Raw genomic sequence first — 25,868 nt, forward strand, 5'->3', positions numbered from 1 at the left:
ATACCACTGGTGTGCCATTTTTTTTTTCTTAAAGATTTTATTTATTTATTTATTTGACAGAGAGAGAGAGAGATCACAAGTAGGCAGAGAGGAAGGCAGAGAGAGAGGAGGGGGAAGCAGGCTCCCTGCTGAGCAGAGAGCCCGATGTGGGGCTCGATCCCAGGTCCCTGAGATCATGACCTGAGCCGAAGGCAGAGGCTTAACCCACTGAGCCACCCAGGTGCCCCAATACTGGGGTGCCATACTGTGTGCAAATATCTGCAGTCAGAATGCACTGAAGGCTGGTTACAAGTCAGCATGGAATGCTCTTCCTTGGGCTCCAGATTTGGGCACACGAGGTGGGTAAGACACAGTCTGAGCAATCTTCGGCAGAGCCTCCTGCTTACCTGGTGTATCCTCTTTACTTGTCCGTCTATGGACAGATCATCCAGGGAGGATCGGGTGGTGCCCTCATGTCCCGGCATGTCCACGCAGACCAAGTGCAGGTTCTTTGGAAGGAACTAGGGACACATAGGTGCAGAGAGTCAGGCTGTGGTGTGCAGGACATGTCTGTCCATTCTTCTAAGGAGGTGGCCCTCACTTACGGAGTGACCTGGACAGCCATCCCTGGGGATGTATGGGTCTAGGCTACCCAGTGTCTTACCCTAGTTACATCTGATGTGAGTGAGCACTGCCGGGAGCCTCATAGGGAGCCAAGGCCCTCAAAGACCAATACAAAGATGAGAGGGGACTCAGGGGAAGAGGGAGACCAAGGTTGGGGTAGCAGGCTTGAGTCTCTTGCTCTTTCTTTCTTTTTTTTTTCTTTAAAGATTTTTTTTCGGAAAGATTTTATTTATTTATTTGACAGAGATCACAAGTAGGCAGAGAGGCAGGCAGAGAGAGGGGAAGGGAAGCAGGCTCCCTGCTGAGCAGAGAGCTTGATGTGGGGCTCGATCCCAGGACCCTGGGATCATGACCTGAGCCGCAGGCAGAGGCTTTAACACACTGAGCCACCCAGGCGCCCCTATTTGTGCCACTTTTAAGCAGAAGCTGAGAACCATGTGTTATCAATACACAAATACCAGTTACACCAAAAACATCTGAGGTGGGCCGGGAAGTGAGAGGTTCCTTCAGGCATGAGGATGACTGTCCTAACAGTGGAATTTGGGAGTGAGAACAGAAGCAACTATAGGATGGGTGAACCTTTTCCCCCTGGTGCAGGTCCTACTTGGAATCATTCAGGTATGGTTCTGCTTGAGGTGGGAGGCGGGGGCTCGTTCTTCCCGAGACCTCTCCCAGGCCCAACCTGCACCAGCGGGTCACTTATCAAGCAGAGCAAGTTGCCACACGCACGGAAACCAGGACAGAAGGTGAGGGATTTAGAAAACTACCTCAGAGAGCGGTCAGATCAAGAGAGTCTCTCTAAACGACTCAGGAAAATGAAAACACAAAAACAAGAGCGAAAAACAGAAGTAGGAGGGGGGGGAAGGGAGAAGAACAACAAAAAGGGGGACAAGGGAAGGAAGAGGAGACACTGGAGTACGGAAGAAGTGATTTTGCTCAACCCGATCTCGATCGTCACGACAAGTTCTAGAGGAAGTGGAGTGTCAGAAACGTTCCCTAAGAAATACTTGTATGGTGAAATGATCTCTAAGGTGCAGATTTTACAAGGAACACTGAATTCAGTAACTTTTGTCTGACAAAAGGATTCAAATAATAGAGTGGACCCTCAGACAACATGGGTTTGAACTGTGCAGGTCCACCTAGACGTGGATTTTTTTTCCCATACAGTGCAGTACATGTATTTTCCCTTCCTTATGATTTTTTCTTTTTTTCTTTTCTTTTATTTATTTATTTGAGAGAGACAGAGAGCACACACAGGCAGGCGGAGCAGCAGGCTCCCTCTGCTTTTTCCTCTCTCTCTGAGGGAGAAGAGGGAGAGAGAGAGAGAGAAGGAGAAGCAGGCTCCCTGCCAAGCAGGATACCTGGCGTGGGCCTCGATCCCAGGACCCTGGGATCATGACCTGAGACAAAGGCAGATGCTCAACCAACTGAGTCACCCAGGCACCCCTGATTTTCTTAATAACATTTTCTTTTCTCTAGTTTTACTGTAAGAATATAGTATAAAATACATATGACATACAAAATATGTGTTAATTGGCCATTTATGTTATTGTTAAGGCTTCTGATCAACAGTAGACTGTTCATAGTTAAATTTGGGGGGAGCAAAACAGCTATACATGAATTTTAGACTGCATCGTGCATGGGCTCCCTTAATACCCATGTTGTTCAAGGCTTAACTGTATACCACATTAGTTTGTGTGTGTCTGCGTGTGTGTGTTTTTAAGTGAGCTCCACACCCAACACGGGGCTTGAACTCACAATCCCTGAGGGCTAGAGTCGCGTGCTCTACTGAGTGAGCCAGCCAGGTACCCCTATGCTGAATTAGTTTTCAGATGATTTGAGCCACAGTTCTGGGTTCCCTTGGCTTTTCATCATTGCTGAGGACATCTCATTCAAGTGGACACCCTTTTCTTTACTGAGTGACACTCTGTTGAGAGAGAAGAACCTAGAACGCACCTTGACCACGCTAAGCCACATATCCTTGTGTGCAGAGAACCCATGGAGCATGAGGATGGACGGTTTGTGCCCAGGCCTGCCCCGGAAGGAGTAACAGAACTGATAGTCTTCATGGTAAACGTAGCGGACCTGCATCCCCAGCGTTCTCCGCCAGTACCTGGGGAGGAAAAAAAGAAAGGCGAGACAAAATCAGCAACCTCCAGAGAAGGGGCATATGCCCTGTCCACAGTCCTCCATCATGCAGAGACAAACCCGTCTCCCAGCTGCCTTCCTCCTCCTCCTCCTCCCAGCCGGTCTCTGGAGTCCCCCGATCCCCTCCCCAGCTTTACCCTCAAGGAACACTAAGTAGAACCATTCCAGGAAGCACCTTAAATAAATATTCTGGTATGTACTTTTCTGATACTTCTAACTAGGAGGAGAAAGAAGAGTGTTTTCTGAAGGAGCATGACACATCACAGCCTTTTGTTAATCTATATATTTACATCCCTATTTTTAGCAGTTTGAATGGTGGTGTGACGAAGGAGTAGGTGGTGGGATCTCTCCAGCTGCCTGACTGGCCTTTCTCTGCCTCGCCTGCTTGAGCTGCAGCTGAATTCAAAGTGGCTGGCGGTAAGGCTGGGAAGAACTCGGGAAAGGCCAAGAAAAAGGCAGTTCCCCTCACACAGAGCCGGCCTGCACTTCCCGGTGGGCCAGATTCACGGGCCTCTGAAATCCAGGATGAAGAATCACGAACACTACCCATGTAGGACCAACCCAGAGTAAGGATCTCACTGCAGAGGGGCTCTGCTGGGCAGGAAAGGCATCCCAAGACTTAAAGGTAACGCCGCTCACTCTCTGTGGAGAGGAAGAAGCAGCCTCTCTCACCAAGGCTACGGGTGGGGGTGGTGTCACTCCACACAGCCACAAATCTCTGCCTGGGGAGAAAGGACGACAGAAGACTGTCTAAAGGGTGCCTGGAGTCCTGACGATTTCAGGACCAAACCCTCCAACAGCTGTCCGGAGCTGGTGAGTCCATGGACTCCATCTCTGCGAAGAACACAGTTTTGTCCTTTTGTCATTCCATTTGAGCAAGCGGGAAGTTACATTAACCCTCCAGCCAACCAAATTTCTGCTTTTGAGTCTTAACTTTTTTTAAGTGTTACTGTGGCTTCAAAGAAGCTATTGATTTTGAACCAGTGGATTTTGATTGAGTGGACTGGATTTTAACTGTGATGCAGAAGTCATAGTAACAAACATTTGTGTTTTTTTTTTTTTTAAGATTTTATTTATTTGACAGAGAGAGAGATCACAAGTAGGCAGAGAGGTGGGCAGAGAGAGGGGGGAAGCAGGTTCCCTGCTGAGCAGAGAGCCCAATGTGGGGCTTGATCCCAGGACCCTGAGACCATGACCTGAGCCAAAGGGAGAGGCTTAACACACTGAGCCATCCAGGTGCTCCTAAACATTTGTTTTTATACAGACATTATTTCCACGCTGGTGGACAAGCTCAAAGAGGCTCATAACCTATCTCCCAAATATATGTACATATTTAAGTATTTAAAAATATATGTTAATTATATATATATTATCTGTATAATATGTATATTATTTGTATAATATAGATATTAATATATGCTGGTTTCTTCCCCCTAGAGATTTTGAGAATGAGAACTTGACTGTTTTTTTTTTTAAAGATTTTATTTATTTATTTGAGAGAGAGAGAGAGAGCACAACAGGGGAGAAGGTCAGAGGGAGCAGCAGACTGTGGGTTGGGAGCCCGATGTAGGATTCGATCCCTGGACTCCAGGATCATGACCTGTGCTGAAAGCAGCTGCTTAACCAACTAAGCCACCCAGGTGCCCTGAGAACTTGACTTTTTTAAAAGACTTTATTTATTTGAGAGAGAGGGGGAGATAGTGAGAGAGAGCACAAATTGAGGGGGAGGGACAGAGGGAGAGAGAAAAGCAGGCTCCCGGATAAGCAGGGCTCCTCAGGACCCTGGGATCAAGACCTGAGCCAAAGGCAGACACTTAACCGACTAAGCCACCAGTTCTGAGGAACTTGACTCTTAGGGACTATCTGCATCCGTCCTCTGCTTTATTCCTCACAACATATGGCAGCTGGTTGAAAGCTCAGCGTCTGTCCGTTACGTAAGACTTGGCAGTGCTGGAGTTTGGCCCAAATTCGATTTCAGTATGGAATTAGCAACAAATTGAACTCTCTGCATGAAGAATCTCTCCAAGATGAAAGATAATTAATTCAATCAGGGATTCAGTTTGCGGTACACTTTGCACCAGAGAGGTAGCCAAGTCTTACAAAAAGCAAATAGCTTTCACGGCGTAAATAAAGGGAGAAAAGGATGAGGACATATATTCATATTTACTTGCATCTGCAAACAAAACGCATGAGGGCACACACCAGACACTATGAAGGTGAGGATTTGGAGTGGAGGCGGGGGTTCTACTGAGAAGTAGCTGGAAAGGGAACAGGGGTAGGAGGGAGACTTTTACTGCTTTCCTTTTTCAATGAAATGCATTCCCTATTCAAAACATTAAAAATAACACTGGCTAGCTTAAAAGCCCTTATGACAAAGCAAGCATATTTCAAAATTCTAAATCATGACATATGACACAAGTCCATTCTTCATTCGTTCATTCATTAATATCCCAATTCATTCATTTCTTGACTCTATGATCTTTTTTAAAAAATTAAAGTATAGTTGACATACGATGTTTTATCAGTTTCAGGTAAACAACATAGTGCTTGGACAATTCTGTAATGACTCTGTGCTCACCACAATAATACAACACCATGTAACAGCATACCGTTTTTACAGTATTCCTGACTATGTTCTCTGCTGTACTTTCCATCTCCATGACTTATTTACTGTATAACTGGAATGTGCTACATCTTAATCCCTTGCACCTGTTTGGCCCATACCACCCACCCACTTACCCTCTGGCAGGCACCAGTTTGTTTTCAGCATTTATGATTCTGTTTCTGTTTTTTGTTTATTTGCCTTGTTTTTTAGATTCCTTACATAAGTGAAGTCACACGGTGTATTTCTTTCTCTGTCTGACTGAAATATCACTTAGCATAATACCCTCCAGGTACCTACATGTTCTTACGAAAGGCACGATCTTTCTTTTTTAAGGCTGACCGATGGATACTCCATTACATACACGTACACTCTTCCAGGGTCCAGACCCTTCATCCTCTAAGTCTCAGCATTACTAGGTTATAAGAACCTCTGGAGAAAAGTACTTCAACATTTCTTTCCTTTTTTTTTTTTAATTGTGGTAAAATACGCATCAGAAGATTCACCATTTTAACCACACAATTCGGTGGCATTAAATACATTCACAATGTTGTACATCAGCCATCATGATCATCCATGTCTAGAACTTTTTCATCATCCCAAACAGAAATCCTATAACCCTTAAATAATAATTCTCCATTCCCCTCCTGAGCTCCTGATAACCTCTGTTCTACTTTCTGTCTCTATGAGTCTGCCTATCCTAGATAGCTCATATAAGTAGATTCACACAACGTTGCTCTTTTGTGTCTGGCTAATTCCACTAAGCATAATGAGTTCAAGGTTCATCTGTGTTATAGCAGGTGTCAGAATTTCATTCCTTCTCAAAACTGAATACCATTCCACTCTATGTAGATACCACATTTTTGTTTATCATTCATCTACTGATGAGTATTTGGGCAGTTTCGGGTTTTTGGCCAAGTAATACTGCTGTGAACATTGATATACAAATATCTGTTTGAGTCCCTGCTTTTAAGTCTCTGGGGTATAAACCCAGAGGTAGAATTGTTGGATCATAAGGTAGTTCTGTGTGTCATTTTCTGAGGAACTACTAAATGTGTCCACAGCAGCTGTACTATTTCACATTTCTAACGGCAAGGAACAAGGATTTCTCTATATCCTCAACAACACTTATTTATTTTTTAACACCACTTATTTTCCATGTTATTTTCCATTTTTTAAAAAATAGGCACCCTAAAAAATATATAGAGAGAAATGGCCACCCTAATGGTGGCTCACTGTGGTTTTGATCTTCAAGCCCCTAATGACTAGGGTGTTGAGTACAGATCTCTTTCTATTGAGATATAAGTGACATACCATAATAGTCACCCTTTTAAAGGGTACAACTGAGGATTTTTTTTTTTTAAGTATATTCACAAAGGAGTGCAACCATCACCACTACCTATATCTGGAACATTTTTATCAAAAAGAAACAAGACTGCACTGTATACTTTAAAATGGGTAGAATGGCAAATTTTATGTTATGTACATTTTACTGCAACTCAAAAAAAATCTACACTGCTTAGCACTCACTCTCCATTGCCCTCTCCTTATAGATCATGGCAACCACTGGTTTCCTTCATGTCTCTTTGCATTTACTTTATGGATTTGCTTATTCGGGACATCTCATATAAATGGGGACACATTCCGCATGTGGCTTTTTGTGTCTGCGTTATTTCACTTAGCATAATGTGTTCAAGTTCATCTACGCTATAGGATCTATTAATACTCATTCCTTTTAAAGGCTAAATTATAATCCATCATATGGATATGCACACTTGGTTATCTAGTCTCAGTTCAAGCTAAATAATGCCATTACAAACATTCACGTACAACTTTTTCTCTGGACATATGTTTTCAGTTCTCTTGGGTGTTCTCAGCTCACCTAGGAGTGGAATTGCTGGATCGTATGGTAGCTTTTTCTTAAGAAACCTTTTGAGGAACTGCCAGACTGCTTCCCAAAGTGGCTGCATAATTTTATATTCCCACAAGCAGTACACGAGAAGTCCAATTTCTCTACATCCTTCTTATTTTTTAGAGAAACCTTTAACTGAAATATAAATCATATAGACAAGTACACAAATTTTAAGTGTACAGTCTGATGAATTTGCACAAAACGAATGAACCCGGCAGCTTGCCACCAGATCAGGACCAAGAATATGGCCAGCATCCCAGGTGCCTATCTTGTGCCTCTCCCCATTAACTTCTGCCTCCATTCATCTCTCCAGGACAGTTCTGCTGTTTCAGAACTTTATCATATGAGAAGTATTTGTATCTGACTTCCTTCACTCAGTATTATGTTTGTGTTGTAGAATCTAGCACAAGTTCTTTCCTTCCTACTGAATACTATATGAATGGCGGTACAACTATACCTTTATTTATGTATCTGCTATGGTATTAATAGACACTGGTGTTATCAGTTTGGAGGTACTATAAATGAAGCTGCTATGTAACATTCTTTTATACATCTTTTGATATCTCTCTTTCCACATATACGTGTGTGTATATATACACACTATACACATACTTCTCTTGTGTGAAATGAGGGGGGTCCTGTTGACAAAAAGTTTTCCAAACCAATTCATACTTTAATCAACAATATGCCAGATTCTAGTTGTTGCACATCCACATGGGGTTGAAAAGTATTTCCCCCAAATTCATGTCTATCTGGAGCCTGTGGATGTGACCTTATTTGGAAACAGCATCTTCCCAGATATAATTGAGTTGAGCTGAGGTCATACTGGATTAGGGTTGGCCCCAAATCCAATATGGCTGGTGCCCTTATTAAAAAAAAAGGGAAATGGGGGCGCCTGGGTGGCTCAGTGGGTTAAGCGGCTGCCTTCAGCTCAGGTCATGATTCCAGGGTCCTGGGATTGAGCCCCCACCATCAGGCTCCCCACTCAGCAGAGAGCCCGCTTCTCTCTCTCTCCCTCTGCCTGTTGCTCTGCTTACTTGTGCTCTCTCTTTGTCAAATAAACAAATAAAATCTTAAAAAAAAAAGTGGCGAATTAAAAAAAAAAAAAGGGAAATGTTGGGGCATCTGGGTGGCTCGGTAGGTTAAGTGTCTGCCTTTGGCTTGGGTCATGATCCCAGGGTCCTGAGATCGAGCCCTGCGTCAGGCTCCCTGCTCAGCAGAGCTTGTTTCTCCCTCTCCCTTTTCCTGCTGCTCTGCTTACTTGTACTCTCTCTGTCAAATAAATAAATAAAAATCTTAAACAGTTGGGGGGGATGTAGACCCAGAAACACACCAAAGGAACACCACCAAGTGACATACAGAGGTAGACAGTGGAGTGACACATCTACATATGAAGGACACAACTACAAGTCCAGGAATGTCCAGGATAGCTCGCAGTCAGCAGAAACTAGGGAAGAGCCACTGACCAGATTCTCCCTCAGAGCCTCCAGAAGGAACCGACCTTGCCAACACCTTGGTTTAGTATTTCCAACTTCCAGAACTGTAAAAAGATACATTTCTATTGTTGTTGTTTTAAATTTCTGTTGTTTTAGGTCACCCAGATTGTAGCCATTTATCACTAGGATATGAATACAACATCCTTGCTCATTCTTGGAATTTTAACCTGTTTCACTTTAGCCATCCTGGTGGGTAGAAATGGCCTCTCGTTGTTGCCCTGTATGACCAACGAAGTTGAGCGCCATTACATATGTTCACTGGCCATCTGGATAACCTCTCTTGTGAGGTTTCCATGTTTTCTTACAAAAGCTTTTTTGTTTCATTTGGATCTAGAATCCACCTGGATTTGATTTCTGTGCATGGTACAAGGCTGTATTCTTTTTCACAGCTGCGTTACAAATGATCAAGCTTAGCAGCTTGAAACAACACTCATTTACTAATTCACAGTTCTGCAGGTCAGGAGTGAGCTTAGCCGAGTTCTCCTCTGAATATCAAAACCTGAAATCAAGGCACCAGCCACTTCTGATCTGAAAGGTCTGGGAAGGAATCAGCTTCTAAGCTTATTATTTAGGGGTTATTAGTAGAATTCAGTTCTTTGTGGCCTAGGATTGAGATCCCTGCTGTTTTGCTGGCTGTCAGCCAGGGGCTGTCTGCTCCTAGAGCCCACTGCCATTCCTTCACCTGGGGTCTCCAACTCGCCATCGCACGGAGTCCTTCTTGTGCTTTGAACCCCTCCACTTGTAAGGGCTACTATGACTAGATCAGGCCTCCTCAGGTAAATCTTGTCTTTAGTCAACTATATATAACATTAACGACCGTGGGAGTGATTTGTCGTCATATTCACAGGTTCCGTGGATTAGAGAGGGATCTTTGTGGGTCTGGCTAATTCTGCCTACCAAACGGGTCACGATGAACTTTTCTCCCAGATGGGTATCTAGTTGACACAGCCCCCTTCCCCTGCTGCGAAGCAGCACTACCTTTATCCACGAAGAGACTGTATCTATGTCCATCTGCTCCTGGGCTCTCCTGACCCACTGGTTTGCCCTTCTTAGTGCCAATATTACGCTACCTTGATTCACTGTTGCTTTATAATTAGGTCTGACAGCTGGTCATGTAAATTATCTCACATTGTTCCTCTTCAAGACTGTCTTGTTTAATGGGCTCTTTGCTTTTCTTTATAAATTTAAGAAGCAGTTTATTAAATTCCATTAAGAAAAAAAAAAAAACAAACTGCTGGGGGTGCCTGGACGACTCAGTTGATTGAATGTCTGCCTTCAGCTCAGGTCATGATCCGTGGGGTCCTGAGATGGAGTCCTGTATTGGGCTTCTTGCTCAGCCGGGAGTCTGCTTCTCCCTCTCCCTCTGCCCACCTGACCCCCCGACCCATGCTCTCTGTCTCTCAAATAAATGAATAAAATCTTAAAAACAAAACAAAAAATACTGGGTGCCTCAGTGGCTCAGTTGGTTAAGCAACTGCTTTCAGCTCAGGTCATGATCCCGGAGACCTGGGATCAAGTCCTGCATCGGGCTACCAGCTCCATGGGGAGTCTGCTTCTCCCTCTGACCTTCTCACCTCTCATGCTCTCTCTCACTCAAATAACTAAATAAAATCTTAAAAAAAAAAAAAAAACCAATCTGCTGGGACTGTAAATGGGTGCATACTGAACTACATATCATTTTAGGGAAATCTGACAACCCAGTGATAACAAAGTCTTCCAACTCACAAATACTGTCTATACCTCCATTGCTTTAGGTTCCAAATTTCTCTAATACTTCATAGTTCGCTGTCCAGAGGCCTTCCATACTGTTCTTTAGATTTATTCTTGGGTATTCTGAATTTGTTGATACAACAGTAAATAGAATCATTACATTTTTTTTTCATTTTCTATTTTTTGTTGCTATCATATAAGAATATAACTGATTTTTGTTCACTTATCTTGTATTTAGCAACCTTCCAAACTCACTTATTAATTCCAAAAAATTATCTATAGATTCCCCTGGGCTTTCTATGAATACAATCCTGTCACCTGCAAACAATGTTCGTTTTCTTTTTCAATTCTTGCCCATCTTTTTCTATTTAGGACTTCTTACCATTATGTCACCACTTAGTTTCCTCAGGGAAGATCCCAGAGAGATGTCCAGGAGAGGCTGCTGGGATTAGCCCACACTCTTCTGGGCATCCGGCAGAGCAGCTTGGGTTGTCTGGGAGGCCCAGCTAACTCTACCGCCTGCTCCTCCCGTTCACGTAGCAACCCTGAAAATTAACCTGACCAACCTCGCTCTGCAGAGTGAATTCACTGGTGGTCATTATGCCTCGTTGAGCAAATAAAGGTGTTCGGAGGAGGAGCTGTGGTTAAGGGATGTAAATGACTCATGGTAAAGCTGTTCATCCCAAGCCACCCACTGTGTAAATGTCACTTGCAGTGAGGTGAGATGAAGGAAACAGGCTGTGCATTTCCAAGGGGGCAGGAGGAGGAGGAAATCACAGGATTTCCAACAGCCCTCTGCAATGGCATCACGGGTTCTAGTACCATAAACACCTCATGCCACAGTTCAACCTGGCACGAAGCAAAACGTTTTCTAGGATTTTCATTCTCTCCAACCAGCTGGGTTTCTTCTTAGCTTATGTGCCTGAGTTCATAAAATCAAGAACACTGTGTTTGTCCTCTGGCTACAGCTCTGAGCTGAGTGACAGGCATGGGCAGGCTTTAAGATCACATGTATCTATGCTGTCATTTTTTTTTTTTTTAAGATTTTATTTATTTATTTGAGAGAGAGAGAGAGAGAACACAAAGGGACAGCAAGAGGGAGAAGTAGACTCCCCGTTGAGCAGGGAACCTGACGTGGGACTGGATCCCAGGACCCTGAGATCATGATAATGACCTGAGCCGAAGGCAAATGCTTAACCCACTGAGCCACCCAGGTGTCCCTATGCTGTCATTTAAATAAGGGACTGAATGCTCTGCTCTGTGAGACCTCTCAAGATTTTAGTGGTATTATTTGTTAATAAAAGTGAATTATTTGCTATGTGGCATTATTCAAAATAGGCAAAATGTGGAAACAATACAAATGTCCTTTTTTTTAAAAAAAAAGAGTTTATTTATTTATTTGACAGAGAGAGATCACAAGTAGGCAGAGAAGCAGGCAGAGAGAGAGAGGAGGAAGCAGGCTCCCCGCTGAGCAGAGAGCCTGATGTGGGACTCGATCCCAGGACCCTGGGATCACGACTTGAGCCGAAGGCAGTGGCTTAACCCACTGAGCCATCCAGGCACCCCACAAAAGTCCTTTTAAATACATAGCATGTTGTATAACCACAGGATGGACTAGAATTCAGCCGTAATAATGAAATACTGACACATGCTACAACAAGGATGCACCTTGAAAACACACTAAGTCACAGAAATCAGACATCAAATGCCAAAATTGTTTGATCTCATTTATATGAAATGGCCCCAACAGGCAAATCTAAAGAGACAGAGATATAATTAAAATTGCCAGGGCATGAAGGGACGGGGAAACTGTGAGTGACTGCAAACAGGTACGGAGGCTCCTTTTGGGAAGATGGAAGTGTTTTGGAATTAGATAGGAATTAGATAGTGGTAATGGGTGCACAACACTGTGTGTGTGTATATATATTTATATATATACTTTTTTTAAAAGAAGTTTTTATTTTTAATTTTTTTTTTTTTTTTTTAGTAATCTCTACACTCAACTTGGGGCTTGAACTCATGATTCCGAGATCAAGAGTCATAGGTTCTTCTGACCGAGCCAGCCAGACGCTCCAATGCCACGAATATACTAATACTACTGAACTACACACTTTAGGATGGTGAATTTTATGTTGTGTGAATTTTAATTCAATAAAAGGCGAATTATTTGCTATGAGGTTATTTTTCTTTTCAAAGCTCCAATGTCAAAATTATCCTGACACTCCTGACTTTGAAAGCCTTCTCCCTGACAGCCCAAGGAAGCTGCCGGGCTCCATGTGTGGCGGGTGGGATCGGCACACCTGTCTGCAGCCATATCCACGGTGACGGGCCCCACCACCAAACTGCATTCTCTGCTTGGACTGGAGTGAGGAAAGATGGCATCTGTGTGTGGAGGGCCAGGGTGACTCTGTGAAGCCCCAAGGGGCCCACGGCTCTGGGCTCTTCATGGCAGGGGTCACACAGAGGCCTTGGCCCCCAAGCTCTCTGGCAGCTGGTGCTGCAGGGCAATCACACGGAAACAGCCAGAATCTCAGCTTCGTCAACGCAGAGGTAGGTCGGTGGGCCCTGGATGACCTTCTGACAGGGTCACCGCGCTGCCCTCCTACCCCCTCCCATCCAAGAGGTAGTGGGACAGTGCAGGATGAAAAGCTCCCTTCTGTTCAATTAGCTTCTTTTCAAGGATCAGAGCCTGGCTGGCAGGCGGAAAATTCCACACTCCAATGAAACAAAAGGGAGCCAGAAAGGAGAGCAGATAAAGGGCACGAGCTGAACGCAACCTCACTGCATTCTTTCCTGAGTGCAGAGAAGGCGAGTCTAACTGCCGGAGTCCCGGTTAAATCCCAGTGTGCTGCCCTTCTCCCTGTGGCACAGAGAGGAACCAAGGCTATTTGGGGACTGCCTTCGCCAGGGGACACACACCATGGGGCGTGAGGGGTGGTTTTATTCGGTAAATGGACCATAGCACGAAAAGTCACTGAAGCACATCATGAGAAATCTAATCTCCTTTCAACTGCTAATCTTCTGGTTCCATCCAGGAGGAAGGCCCTGTTCTGGCTGCTACATCATTCACACCTCTCTGGACTTTGTAACAAAGAGAAAGGACACACAGAATCCTTGGGAGACTAGAATTTTAAAACGCCGTTTAATGGCATTGTGCTCATTTTCACTTTTTATTTTTATTATTTTTTTTTAGATTTTATAATTATTTGACAGAGATCAAGAAAGAGAGAGAGAGAGAAAGAGTGCATAAGCAGGGAGAGCTGGCAGGCAGAGGGAGAAGGAGAAGCAGGCTCCCTGAAGAGCAGGGGAAGCCCGATATGGGACTGGATCCTAGGACTCCAGGATCACGACTTGAGCCAAAGGCTCACCCAACTGAGCCAACCCAGCCACCCATCATTTTTACTTTTAATATTAATTTACTATTTACGGCAAGTACAGCAAATAGGAATTTTCTGCATAAGATAGTAATATTTGTGTCACTCTTAAATCGAATTAAGGTAAGAAGAGTAACTTATTCTAAAGAAAATACAAAAGGAAAGTAGAGCTGTTCTACAGATACGGCAAGACTCATAAAGATGGTACGAGACTGATAAAAATTTTGGAAACTTCTTTTTCTTTTCGTCACTTCACTAACCAACACATTTCGAACAAATCTAAAACCCATACCATCCCTTGGCCCCGGTCTTTCCAATCATTTTTCTGTGCACATCACTGCACCTGTCCAGGACATCACTGGGTGGGAATCCAACAACGAAGAAAATACCAAAGGAGCTCCCATAACCAGGCACAATCCTTGCCTGAAGACAGAATCAGTGACTCTGGGGGTTAGGGTGGCCCCCCCAGGCAAAGATGTAATCAGAAACCAGAAAGAATCTACTCGGTGAGGAGCTACAATCAATTTTTCAAGAACAGTCCCCAGACTCAAGACAGGATGTCTTTCAACTTTTCTGTATCTTCGAAATATTTCATGACAAAATGTTGAAAAGCCGCCACCAAAGGATAAGCAAGGAAGAGGACACTGTTACTATGCTACTCTGGAGGACTTTAATTATAAAATCAACTTACCAGTAGTAGATTTTTATCAGCGCTGAAGGCCACAGGAGAAACGAGGCTACAAATGCCAGGATTGGGATGGCCAGAGTCCCGCCCGCGATCACAAACATGTTAACCACGTCAAGGTCCATCCTGCTCTTCAGGACTGTGCGGACACCTGCAGGGCTGAAGAGAGTCAAGACTGAAACTCTGTCTCAAGAGAAAAGGTGAAGCAGCAAAGTGGGAGACAGAAGGACCCGGAATGAGAATAAAGGTCAGGAGGGAACAAAAGCTGACAAGTGCTTAAAATATCTAAATTGTTATAACAAATAAATAGAACAAAGAACCCCTGAAGAGGGTCCTGGATTTTTTTTTTTAATAAAGGACACTGTTAAAACCATTGGGGAAATCTGAGTAAGGACCAGATACGAGATAATATTATTGTTTCAGAGACACAATTCCTGAGTGGGGGATGAAATCGTGGTAATGTCTGCATGTAGGAGAATATCTTCGCTCCTGGGTGATGTCTGCTGAAGTATTAAGAGAACAGTGATATCGCCTACTCAGTGTTTGCTTCTGCCACTCACTTTTAAAAACTGAGGGGAAAAAATGTGGCGAGGAGGGGAGAAGAGAGAACATTAGAACAAATATGATAATGTTAACCACTGGTGAATCTAGGTGCAGTTTACAAGGTAGTATTCTTTCAACTTTTCTGAAAGATTGCAATTTTTAAAAATTAAAAGTTAGAAGGGCGCCTGGGTGGCTCAGCGGGTTAAGCCTCTGCTTTCGCCTCGGGTCATGGTCTCAGGATCCTTGAATCGAGGCCCTCATCGGGTTCTCTGCTCGGTGGGGGGCCTGCTTCCCCCTCTCTCTCTGCCTGTGTCTCTACTTGTGATTGCTCTCTCTCTCTGTCAAATAAATAAATAAAAATCTTAAAAAAAAAATAAAAGTTAGAGAGGACAGGGGCACTTAAGTGGCTCTGTTGGTTGGGCATCTGACTCTTGATATTGCCTAATGTCATGATCTCAAGGTTGTGGGATTGAACCCTGCACAGGGCTCTGCGCTCTGCAGAGTCTGCTTGAGATTCTCTCTCTCCCTTTCTCTCTGCCCCTCCCTCCACTTCTGCTCCAAATAAACAAATAAAATCTTTTAAAAAAGAGAAGACAGAGAACCTAAAAGACTGAGATGAAAACAACATACGTGTGCACGTGAATGCTACCACCAGCCAGTAGGGTGGGTAATGCCATTAGGTTCACCTAAGGTGAGAAACTAGAAGCTGGGTGTCAGGAATAGAGGAAAGACTTGGGTTTCACGGTCTACCTCTTAAAGCGTTTGGTTCTTTATCACTTACACATGTACGGCCTATTCAAAAATAAACACTATATAATAAAAAGTCAGGAGGGAACAAATCCCAACAGCAGAGTTTCCAGCGCACGTCCTGAGGTCTTCCAGCAGACTCACCGGGCACATCTCAAAGCTAGAATGTGGGCACCAGGAGAATGGGGGTTACTGTGTGTCTCCAGGATCCAGACAAGGGCCTGACACATTTCTAGGTGCTCTAGAAACCAGAGGTGAATCAGTAGCCCCCACTCTGTTCTGTCTTAGGAGTTCACAACATGGTTCGTTTTCTCATGAAATGAGAAATCGTGCAAGTTCCATCATCCTCTCTAATCAAGAAAAGAACTCCTGCAAGGACGGGTGCCGGGTGGGGGTGGGTGGCCTGCAACCCGAGGGTTCCCAGCTGCCTAAGACCAAACCTACATTTCACCAAACAAAGACTTCTTTAAGAAAAAGTGTGAATATCCAGCAAATCCCACCCTTCCTTGTGAAATGGAAGAGATCTCTCCCATATGCCCCCATTGACATATGAAATATGTCAACTGAGACATATTTCAATATTATAATGAATTCATGATGGTGACGATGTGACCTCACTGAACACAAGGGCCAGATGATAAATATTTTGGCACTGGGAGCCCTACAGGGTCTGTCACAACTACTTGACCTGCCACTGTAGTGAGAAAGCAGTCACACCCAGCATGTAATAGGTGGGACGGATTGTATGCCAATCTTTTTTTTTTTTTTTTAAAGATTTTATTTATTTATTTGACAGAGAGAGATCACAAGTAGGCAGAGAGGCAGGCAGAGAGAGAGGAGGAAGCAGGCTCCCTGCCGAGCAGAGAGCCCGACGTGGGGCTCCATCCCAGAACCCTGAGATCATGACCTGAGTCGAAGGCAGAGGCTTAACCCACTGAGCCACCCAGGTGCTCCTGTATTCCAATCTTTATTAGAAACAGGCTGCATGCTGAATTTGGCCAGCGGGCTAAAAGTGATCAACACTTAGTCAAGCACACCAAGCCCTATCCAACAGGCAAGGTGGGTGTTTCTGCCACTTCATAGGCTGAGAAAACTAAGGCACACAGAGGTTAAGTGACTTGCCCAAGGTTACTCAGTTGGAAGAGTCATGATTACAAAACAAGTTTCTGCTTGGACTACTCCCTTTGCACCAAGCTCTACTGTGTCTAATTTTTTTTTTTTTTTCCAAATGGCCTTTTTCAATCTTTGTAAGCTATTTGCTGTTAAACACTCACACTAGCTGTCACTCCTAATTTCTCCATGAAGATAGAATATCTCTCTTTACAATTTTTTAGAATTTAAATCTTGTTAGTTAACATATAATGCAATATTGGTTTGTCCCATTTACATGTTTTGTCCCCTACAAAGGGGTTGGAGAACGAGCCCCTCACAGCCTTGGTAGGGGGAGTAGGGGGAGAGAGAGTAGAGGTGGGCCAGGTAGCTCTTTTCAGTCAGGCAGACACGCTCTGTCTGGGTACAGGGTTGAAACTGTAGGAATGAAAGCCTTCTCAGGGGCAGAAGCATTGTGTATGCTTCTCACTCAACTGTCCTCTCAATTTGTCCATCACCATAAACACATTCCAGCACTCTTAAGTCAGTGGCCTATTTCATCTTCTAGAAAGCTCTTTGAAGGTAGGGCCAATCGTCCACATTCTTTCTCAGTGCCAAGAAGAGCACAAGACACAAATATGGGACAAATGAATTAGTGAAAAGCAAAGTTACGAAATGGGCTCAATCCTCTTAGTTTTAGGGGCAACCAACTATTCCCAATGATGCTGTACTTTTTCCTTCAGCAATTACAAAACTCCCCAGATACAATTTACAATACTGAAAGGCCTCAGGGTCAAGGGGTAAGCAAATTACTTTCCGGATGAAGGGAATTTTAACCAATCTGTCTGAATACTGTGGGTCACAAAAGAGTCAATGAGAATAGGACCTGTCAGCTTCAAGAAGACTTTTCCACATTACACAAAGTCCTTAAAAACCGCTGAGAGTGAGGGTTAGGGGAGGAATGCCAACCATAAGAGACTCTTAATCTCATGAAACAAACTGAGGGTTGCTGGAGGGAAGGGGGAGGGATGGATGGGGTGGCTGGGTGATGGACACTGGGGAGGGTATGTGCTATGGTGAGTGGTGTGAATTGCATAAGACTGGTGATTCACACACCTGTACCCCTGGGGCAATAATACATTATATGCTAATAAAAATAATTAAAAAAAAAAAAAGCTGCTGAGGACTATCACGAATTCTGATTTCTGAGCTGCAGGAAGTTAATTACATGATGCTCCTTTGGACGAGGAATGAGAACATTTTATGCCCAAGGCCATGACATCAGAGGCCCTGACACTGGAGATGGCAGCCCCATAAGGTATGACTGTCAAAAAGAGATGTCACAGCTTTGTCAACACCGGGCTGGCCCCGTCAGTCCGGGGAAGGTTTTCTTTGGAGCCACCTTCTGCTTCATTGCAGAATGAAGTCTTGGATGAAGAGCTTCTGTACAGCGTGGCTGGTTTAGCAAGGCTTGACGTATAACGGAGAAGCCTGCACACTTTCCCTGACCAGGTCAAATGTAGACTGGCCCCGAGTGAAGATATTAATGCTTTCCGTATTTTCCTTTAAGATTTTTTTTGGGGGGGGGGTGCCTGGGTGGCTCAGTGGGTTAAGCATCTGCCTTCGGCTCAGGTCATGGTCCCAGGGTCCTGGGATCAAGCCCCACATCAGGCTCTCTGCTCAGCGGGGAGTCTGCTTCTCCCTCTCCCTCTGCCTGTCTCCCTGCTTGTGCTCTGTCTCTCTCTCAAATGAATAAATAAAATCTTCAAAAAAAAAAATTTTTTTTTTTTTAAATAATCTCTACATCCCACGTGGGGCTCAAACTCAGAACTCCGAGATCAAGAGGTGCATGCTGTTCTTATTGAGCCAGCCAGGCGTCCCCTGAGTGCTCTGTACACGTCAGGAGTAGGGGACTATCCCTACCCTCTACATCATCCCTCATGTTATTTATTTATTTATTTATTTGAAGATTTCTTTTTAAAAGATTTTACTTATTTGTCAGAGAGAGCAAGAGAGTGCAAGCAGGGGGGGGGGGGCAGAGGAAGAAGCAGGCTCCTCATGGAGCAGGGAGCCCAATGTGGGTCTCAATCCCAGGATGCCGGGATCATGACCGAAAGCAGACGCTTAGCCAACTGAGCCACTGAGGCATCCCATCATTCTTCATTTTGAAAGGGAGTTGCCCCAGCTTTCCTTTAAAAAGGCAGCTCTCCTACCCTGCTGAGGTTTGTTTATAGGGTACTCTATGTACCCAAAGGAGAGGCTGGGGACAGAAAAACGGAACCCCTGTGAACCTGGAACCACCAATGATGGAAAGTCTGCTGCAGGGTGGAAAATAGAGCCGGCGAAGGATGGGCCCCGTTCAGCTGATGCCTGCAAAATGACATCAGGGAGCAGGAGAGTGCTAAATAATGCTCAGGGCTACACAGCATTACCCAGGTAACATAACACCGACATCCATACTGAGAAGTTGGCTTTGGGCTCTTTGTCAGTTCTGCCGAAGTCAACGGAACTCTCAGTATGCTGTTATTAGATAACCTCTCCAAGACTTCCCCTCCCACAAGCAACAGTGCCTAGCTACTTAATAACATGGTTTCTTTGTGTTGCTTTTTAGGGTTTCTTTCTTCCTTCCTTCCTTTTCTTTCCGGAAGATCCAATCGTATTTATTAAGCCATTCATGAATGGGGTAGCATCCCATCTAGCAAGTGGAGAGATATTTTTAATTCATGGTAGGGACACAAATTAATTTTGAACACTAAGTTAAAAGGAGTCAATTTTAAGAAAAATGCAATATATGGGTCTTGTGACAATCATAATGGAGATAGAGGAATGGCTGCCACTTGGGCAGATTCACCTGAGGGCTGGGCCCAAGCAGGCTGGGGCTGGAACATTCCAGCAGATTCTCTCCTACCAGGCTCTTCTATACCAGCTGCAAGGGCTTGGTTTCCTCAACAATTAAGTAAGAATGTTCATCCAAATCACCTGTGCAGTCTTTTCCTATTCTGAAGACTTAAAATGTTTCTGAAATTATGCCAGGCAATTAAAGAGGAGGATCTGGTTTGCCCCCCTCAAGAATCTTGTTCCTTGCTGCATGTTCCCAGAACCTAAAACAGTACCAGGGAAATTATCTGTGCCTTGACAATGCATATTGCCTGAATTATCGAAAAAGGTTGAAAAAGGCGGTAAAAAAAATGTACTCTTTTTACGTATCTTGTAAATAAAAACACCGCATCCCAGGGTTAATGATAATGATGTCCGTGGCCTCGTGGCACTGTGTGAAGAGAAGATACTTTAGGAAGAAGAGAGCTGGCTGCTAGGACACCAGGGAGAGTAACACACGCTCACATCCCAGAATGGAGCCTGCCCCCTGGCCTCCTCCTGTCAGCGTCCAAGTTGTGCATCCCTGAACACAGGGGCGAACACTAACTGGATAGAGGACACACCAGCAGATCCACGTACACACTGCATCTCCAAGTGCCCAGTCTGGGGTGAAAAGTAAGGCATAATGCATCACGACTGGCTTTCCATGTTCTCCCTGATTTTGAAAACTGAGAACTCTTGAGTTCCAATATGTTTATCTTAGGGTATAATGCAAAATTCTAAGAAAAAACAGAATGGGAAGCATTTTCAAAGAATCTTACCCCTACACCATCATATCTGACAGACTGAAGCCCTGATGTCTTCAAAATAATGATTATTGTAGGGGCGCCTGGGTGGCTCAGTGGGTTAAAGCCTCTGCCTTCGGCTCAGGTCATGATCTCAGGGTCCTGGGATCGAGTCCCGCATCGGGCTCTCTGCATAGCAGGGAGCCTTCTCCCTCCTCTCTCTCTCTCTGCCTGCCTCTCTGCCTACTGTGATCTCTGTCAAATAAATAAATAAAATCTTTAAAAAAAAATAATGATTATTGTATCAATGACAGCAATGCTAATTACCAGCTCCACCACCACCACAGCCAATGAGGTGAGAGCCACACCCTCCATCCATGGAGTAACCACTGGAGGCTGAAAATTCTTCCTACAATGTTTTCCACAAGGAAAACGCGAAGTTCCTAAAATCTGAGTGTAATGTCCAAGCCCTGAAATATTGTTGCAACCACCCAAAGCTGTTTTTTGAAACTAGGTTCTTGTCAAGGTAAACCAATCCCTCAAAACCATCACTAAAGATCAACAGCTAGAAAAAATACTAAAATGGTTAGAATTCCTTATGTGGAGGCCCCAGGACTTGATGAAACAATAATTCAAGAAATGGGAAGCTTTTTTTTTTTTCCTAAAGTAATCTCTACACCCAACATGGGGCTTGAACTCATGACCCCACGATTAAGAGTCACATGCTCTTCTGAGTGAGTAAGCTGGGCACCCCAAGAAATGGGCAGTTCTAACTTCTTGTCATATAGATTATCTCCAACATGGAGGAAAATCACACTGAAATTTCCAAATAAGTAGTTAAGCTTGCCCACTCATCACTGAAAGCATGGTATGGCCCCTAGGATTCCTGCCACGAGGTGCCCAACTCTATGCCCACCTTGTCTTATTGTCCCACAGTGCAGTCTGGCTGAGTCCATTCATCTTCTGTGCTTTGCAGTTCTCACAGCCCTACTATTGATTAACCATTAATTAATTATTTTATTTTATTTTATTTTTTTAAAGATTTCATTTATTTATTTGACAGACCACAAGCAGATCACAAGCAGGCAGAGGGGAAGGCAGAGAGAGAGGAGGAAGCAGGCTCCTTGCGGAGCAGAAAGCCCGATGCGGGGCTCGATCCCAGGACCTTGAGATCACGACCTGAGCCAAAGGCAGAGGCTTAACCCACTGAGCCACCCAGGCGCCCCTAATTAATTTTTTTAAAGTAGGCTCCATGCCAATGTGGAGCTTGAACTGTGACCCCGAGATCAAGAGTTAACACGCCCTACTGACTGAGTCAGCCAGGTGCCTCTGACTGTTGAAACGAGCACACCTGGCCTGAGATGCTCTCCTCTCTCTCCCCCTTGATATTCCCATGATGTTCTCCTCTCCTGGTCTTCCCATCATGCTCTCCTCATCCTGTCATCTGATACTCCCAAAATGCTCTCCTCACAGTCTTCCTTGGAGAGCTCTCCATCCCTACATCCTCCTCCACTCCCTCCTTCAGGAAATTCGAAACTCAACATGCCTGGCCAAAAACCCCCTTCCAGACTTTTCTAAAAGTCTGCCTGAGCACATGCATGACCCAACAGTCTCACCATGTCCCAGACTCATCTCTCCCCCTTCTCATTCATTTCTGCCGACAGTCTCCCCAGTTGATCTACCCTCCCAGACTCTGATACATCTTTCACTCTTCCCACTCCTGTTACGCAGAGCTGGAGGGGCGCCAGCACTGGAGCCAACTTGTGGGAGTCTAGACAGACTATGGCGTTCAACGCCTGACTATTTAAATTTAACTAAATAAAATTCAGAGTTCAGTTCTTCAGTCATACCTGTCACATTTTAAGAGCATGGTAGAGCCACACAGGAAGAGGAATATAGCTTGGGCGGGGGCGGGGGTGGGTTATACCTCTGAAAGCTTCCTGCCACCAATCTCTGAGGCTGATGTTGTCCAACATAACCTAGCAATGCGGGGGAGGAAGACAAAACTCCAGCAGGTGTGAGTCAGACCACAGCTCCCTCAGCCGTTGCCCTGGGTCCAGATCCTCATTTCTTCTTGCTCCTCTTCTGTCTCATCCCTAACACTAGTTGCCAGGGGAACCATCACACTTCCCACCATACATTAGGCTGCCCTGGTTGAATGTGAACTCAACGATCCCAACCCAACTTCCTGGATCAACTTCCACATCTCTGCATGTACCCCAAGTGACCAGCTCCCGTCCCCATGCCAGCCCCGCAGAGCCTCCTGCTCTGTCTTTCCTCAGGCTGTTCCCTTCATGGGGAGCAACCCCATGTCCTGGCTGCTAGATGAATTCCTCTCCACTTTCGGGGCTAATTCAAGCAACACACTCCCCAGGAAAGCGCCCTGATTCCCTCACAGAGGCTCAGATCTTCCAGACTCCCTTGAAGCTCAGAGCCCTGCTCCTGGCACAGTCTTTGAGAACTGTCCGTAGTGGGCACGTCTCTGCCCTTCAGGGACCCAAACCCCTCCCCATCAGACCTACTGAACCAGAAAAATCACCCACCACAAGTTGGCCTGGGAGGGGTTTTGAGGAAGCTTACAGAGGGGACCCAAGCTCATTAAGGGCTGCCTTTTTTTTTTTTTTTTTTTTGTAATCGACAGTGTTAAAAATCCATACTCACTCTTCAAAGAACACGGCCTTCTTTCCCAACTGCTACTGGCTCTGGCAGAAGCGAAAATGAGATTCTGGAATCACAGGAAAGAAAATGACAAAGCATTAAATCATATTAGAGCACATGAATGAAGTGCTAACAGCCACAGAATGCGGAAAGCAAGGCGGAGCGCTCTCCTCGGCACAGGCAGAGTACAAATATCCCACAGCTTTATAGCCTACCTCTGGTTCAAGTCACCCACCCCAATTAAGCAACCGGCACAAAGGGCAGGGTGTGTCAGATAATGAGACCCAGCGAGGAAGGCACACAGGAAGTCAAGGACAAAGTCAAGGGGATCCGCATCAAGAGGACAGAGCAGGGACTGACCTGGTGATATCTGGGAGGCAGTGGGAGAAAGGTAATGGCGTGCGGGGATGTAAATAAAGACTGACTCTCACCTTCTCCACTCAGGATTAGGGTTTACCTCAAAGTTGTACTCAGAAAGGAATGAGAAGGGGCGCCTGGCTGGCTCAGTGGGTAGGGCATGCAACTCTTGATCTCAGCGTTGTGAGTTTGAGCCCCATGATGGGTGTAGAGATTACTTAAAAGTTTAAGAAAAATTTTTTTAAAAGGAGAAAGGAAGGAGAGAAGAAGGTAGCAACCAGTGGACAAATGAGGATCAGGTTCCTCCCAGAGTGGTTAGTGAGAGGGCACCCCACAGTTAAAATCAGCACTGGACAGAAAGCCAATGGCAAAGGCACCACAGCAAGAGAATGAGGAGCCGGGCAAGGGAAGGGAAATCCACAAAACCCCTGAACTCTTTCAGGGGAGTCAGTGAGGAACCATGGAACCATGGAGGTTCTAGAAGGAAAGAGACCTGTTTGAAAATACCTCCACGGGGAATGTCTAAGTCAGATATAAGACACAGAGGCCGTAACAAGAAGATGAATATGTTCACCACATGAAATGCTTTCAAACGCCACAGGGAAAGAGAGACCCTGAGCAAGATCAAGATTTGTCAATACAAATCAGAGGCAACAGACTAATTTCCTGAATGTAAAGAAGGTTCCTCCTACATATCAATTAAAACAACCAAAAATCCAACAGAAAAAGGGACAAATGACCTGAGCAGCCAATTGACCAGAAAGGAAAAGACTCCTGAACATACAAAAAGACCCTCGATCTCATTTATAATAAGAAAAATGCTAAACCTACAAGGTAATGGCTTGATTTATCACACTGGCAACGAACAACAAGTTCACTAACAGACCACTGCCGAGGCTGAGGGGAACAGGCGCTCTTCCGTAGGTGCAACTTCTATTCTCATCAACATGCTCTATGCATGGCGATCCGGTAAAAATCCAAGGCAATGTAAACCATTCTTTCGACCTGATCGTCTCACTTCTAAGAGTCTGTGTTTTATACCTAATTTGTGATATCCCACTTGTGCAAGTTAGTTGTTCCAGCAGGAATCTGTCATGGCCAAAGACTGGAATTAATGCATATGCCCACTTCTGGCGGGGGGGGCTGTTAAGTAAATGATGGTGTAACTTTGTAAAGGTGTATTAGGTATAGCCATTAAATACAAGTAAAATTAAATGTGAGCCATTAAAATAATAACCTCCAGGGTTCATTATTAATTCAAAAAGCAAAGAACAAGGCCACCTGGGTGGCTTAGTCAGTTGAGTGTCCAACTCTTGATTTAGGCTCAGGTCATGATCTCAAGGTCATGAGACTGGGCTCCACTGCCGGCTTTGTGCAGGTGTGGAGGTTGCTTAAGATTCTCTCTCTCCCTCTACTGCTCCCTGCCTCTAAAACAAACAAACAAACAAACAAACAAAGCCCCAGGAACGTAGAGAGTGGACAGAGTAACACCTCTTGCATTAAAGGAGAGAGGAGTGAAAGAGGGCAGGGAGGTAGAAAGAGGAGATGTAGTGTTTATGTATGTGTGAAATATTTCTGGGTGGATACATAAGAAACTGGCTGCCACTGGGAAGGGAAACTGGGAGGTTAGAGAGAGAAGAGGAAGGCTTGTCACTGATAACCCTTTGTATCTTTTGAGTTGCTACTATGTATGTGTATAAGGTTTTCTCTACTTTATTACAAAGTATAATATAAAGTCCTCAAATAGAATGGTCTCTACCTGCATTGTCCTATATAGCAGCCACTATCCACCTGTGACTTTAAATTGATCAAAATAAAATAAAATGAAAAATTCAGTTCCTCCTTGCATTAGTCACATTTCATGTGCTCAAGGGCCGCATGTGGCTACCAGACTGGACAGTGGACATAGAGATCATTTTCATAATCACAGAGTTCTCCTGGCCAGTCCTGTACTCTGTGTTAGTTAAAATGGCCCAAACCTTAATTGTTTCACATGGTAAGGGAAGAAGCACAAATGTGAAGGCTGTTAGCCTGCAAATCTCTCTCCCGGTACACAAGCTATAAAAACCAGGCTCCTCCCAAGATAACAAAGACCAGGAAGGGCTCCTGTCCTGTGTGACTATCCAAAGGTTAAGTCAGTTTGACATGAACTTCAGTCCTCAAAGGTCGAAGTCCAGCACTCTAAGAAGACAAGGATTTCCATCCTGCAACCAGACCCTTGCATGAACTGGAAATGCATAGCTCCTTGGCGGCTCTGGGAGAGGTACTAATAAGAGGAGCCCTTGGTCCCACTTGGTGTCAAAGTGCCAGCAACTGGTGCCCTCTGGGGGTTCTTACTTAAG

The 25,868-nt window shown here is 44.7% G+C and overlaps 1 protein-coding gene across 5 annotated transcripts in view; it reads right to left on the minus strand.

Moving 5' to 3' along the window:
• Positions 1 to 25,868, minus strand: part of ABHD6 (abhydrolase domain containing 6, acylglycerol lipase) — a 53,353-nt gene that overhangs the window by 18,855 nt on the left and 8,630 nt on the right. For 3 of the 5 annotated variants that reach the window (XM_004738253.3, XM_004738255.3, XM_004738256.3), the window contains 4 exons: positions 23,173 to 23,236; positions 14,537 to 14,689; positions 2,560 to 2,716; positions 387 to 500 (listed from right to left, as the gene is read on the minus strand). In XM_004738253.3, the coding sequence (XP_004738310.1) occupies positions 387 to 500; positions 2,560 to 2,716; positions 14,537 to 14,655 (390 nt within the window). In that variant the 5' untranslated portion in view covers positions 14,656 to 14,689; positions 23,173 to 23,236. Of the gene's footprint in view, positions 1 to 386; positions 501 to 2,559; positions 2,717 to 14,536; positions 14,690 to 23,172; positions 23,359 to 25,868 lie in introns of those variants that run through there. The other 2 variants (XM_004738254.3, XM_045078417.1) reach the window with 2 other exon arrangements.

Source organism: Mustela putorius, unplaced genomic scaffold (assembly GCF_011764305.1).
Source record: "Mustela putorius furo isolate JIRA1106 unplaced genomic scaffold, ASM1176430v1.1 tig00000095_pilon_pilon_pilon, whole genome shotgun sequence".
Classification (NCBI taxonomy): Eukaryota; Metazoa; Chordata; class Mammalia; order Carnivora; family Mustelidae; genus Mustela; species Mustela putorius.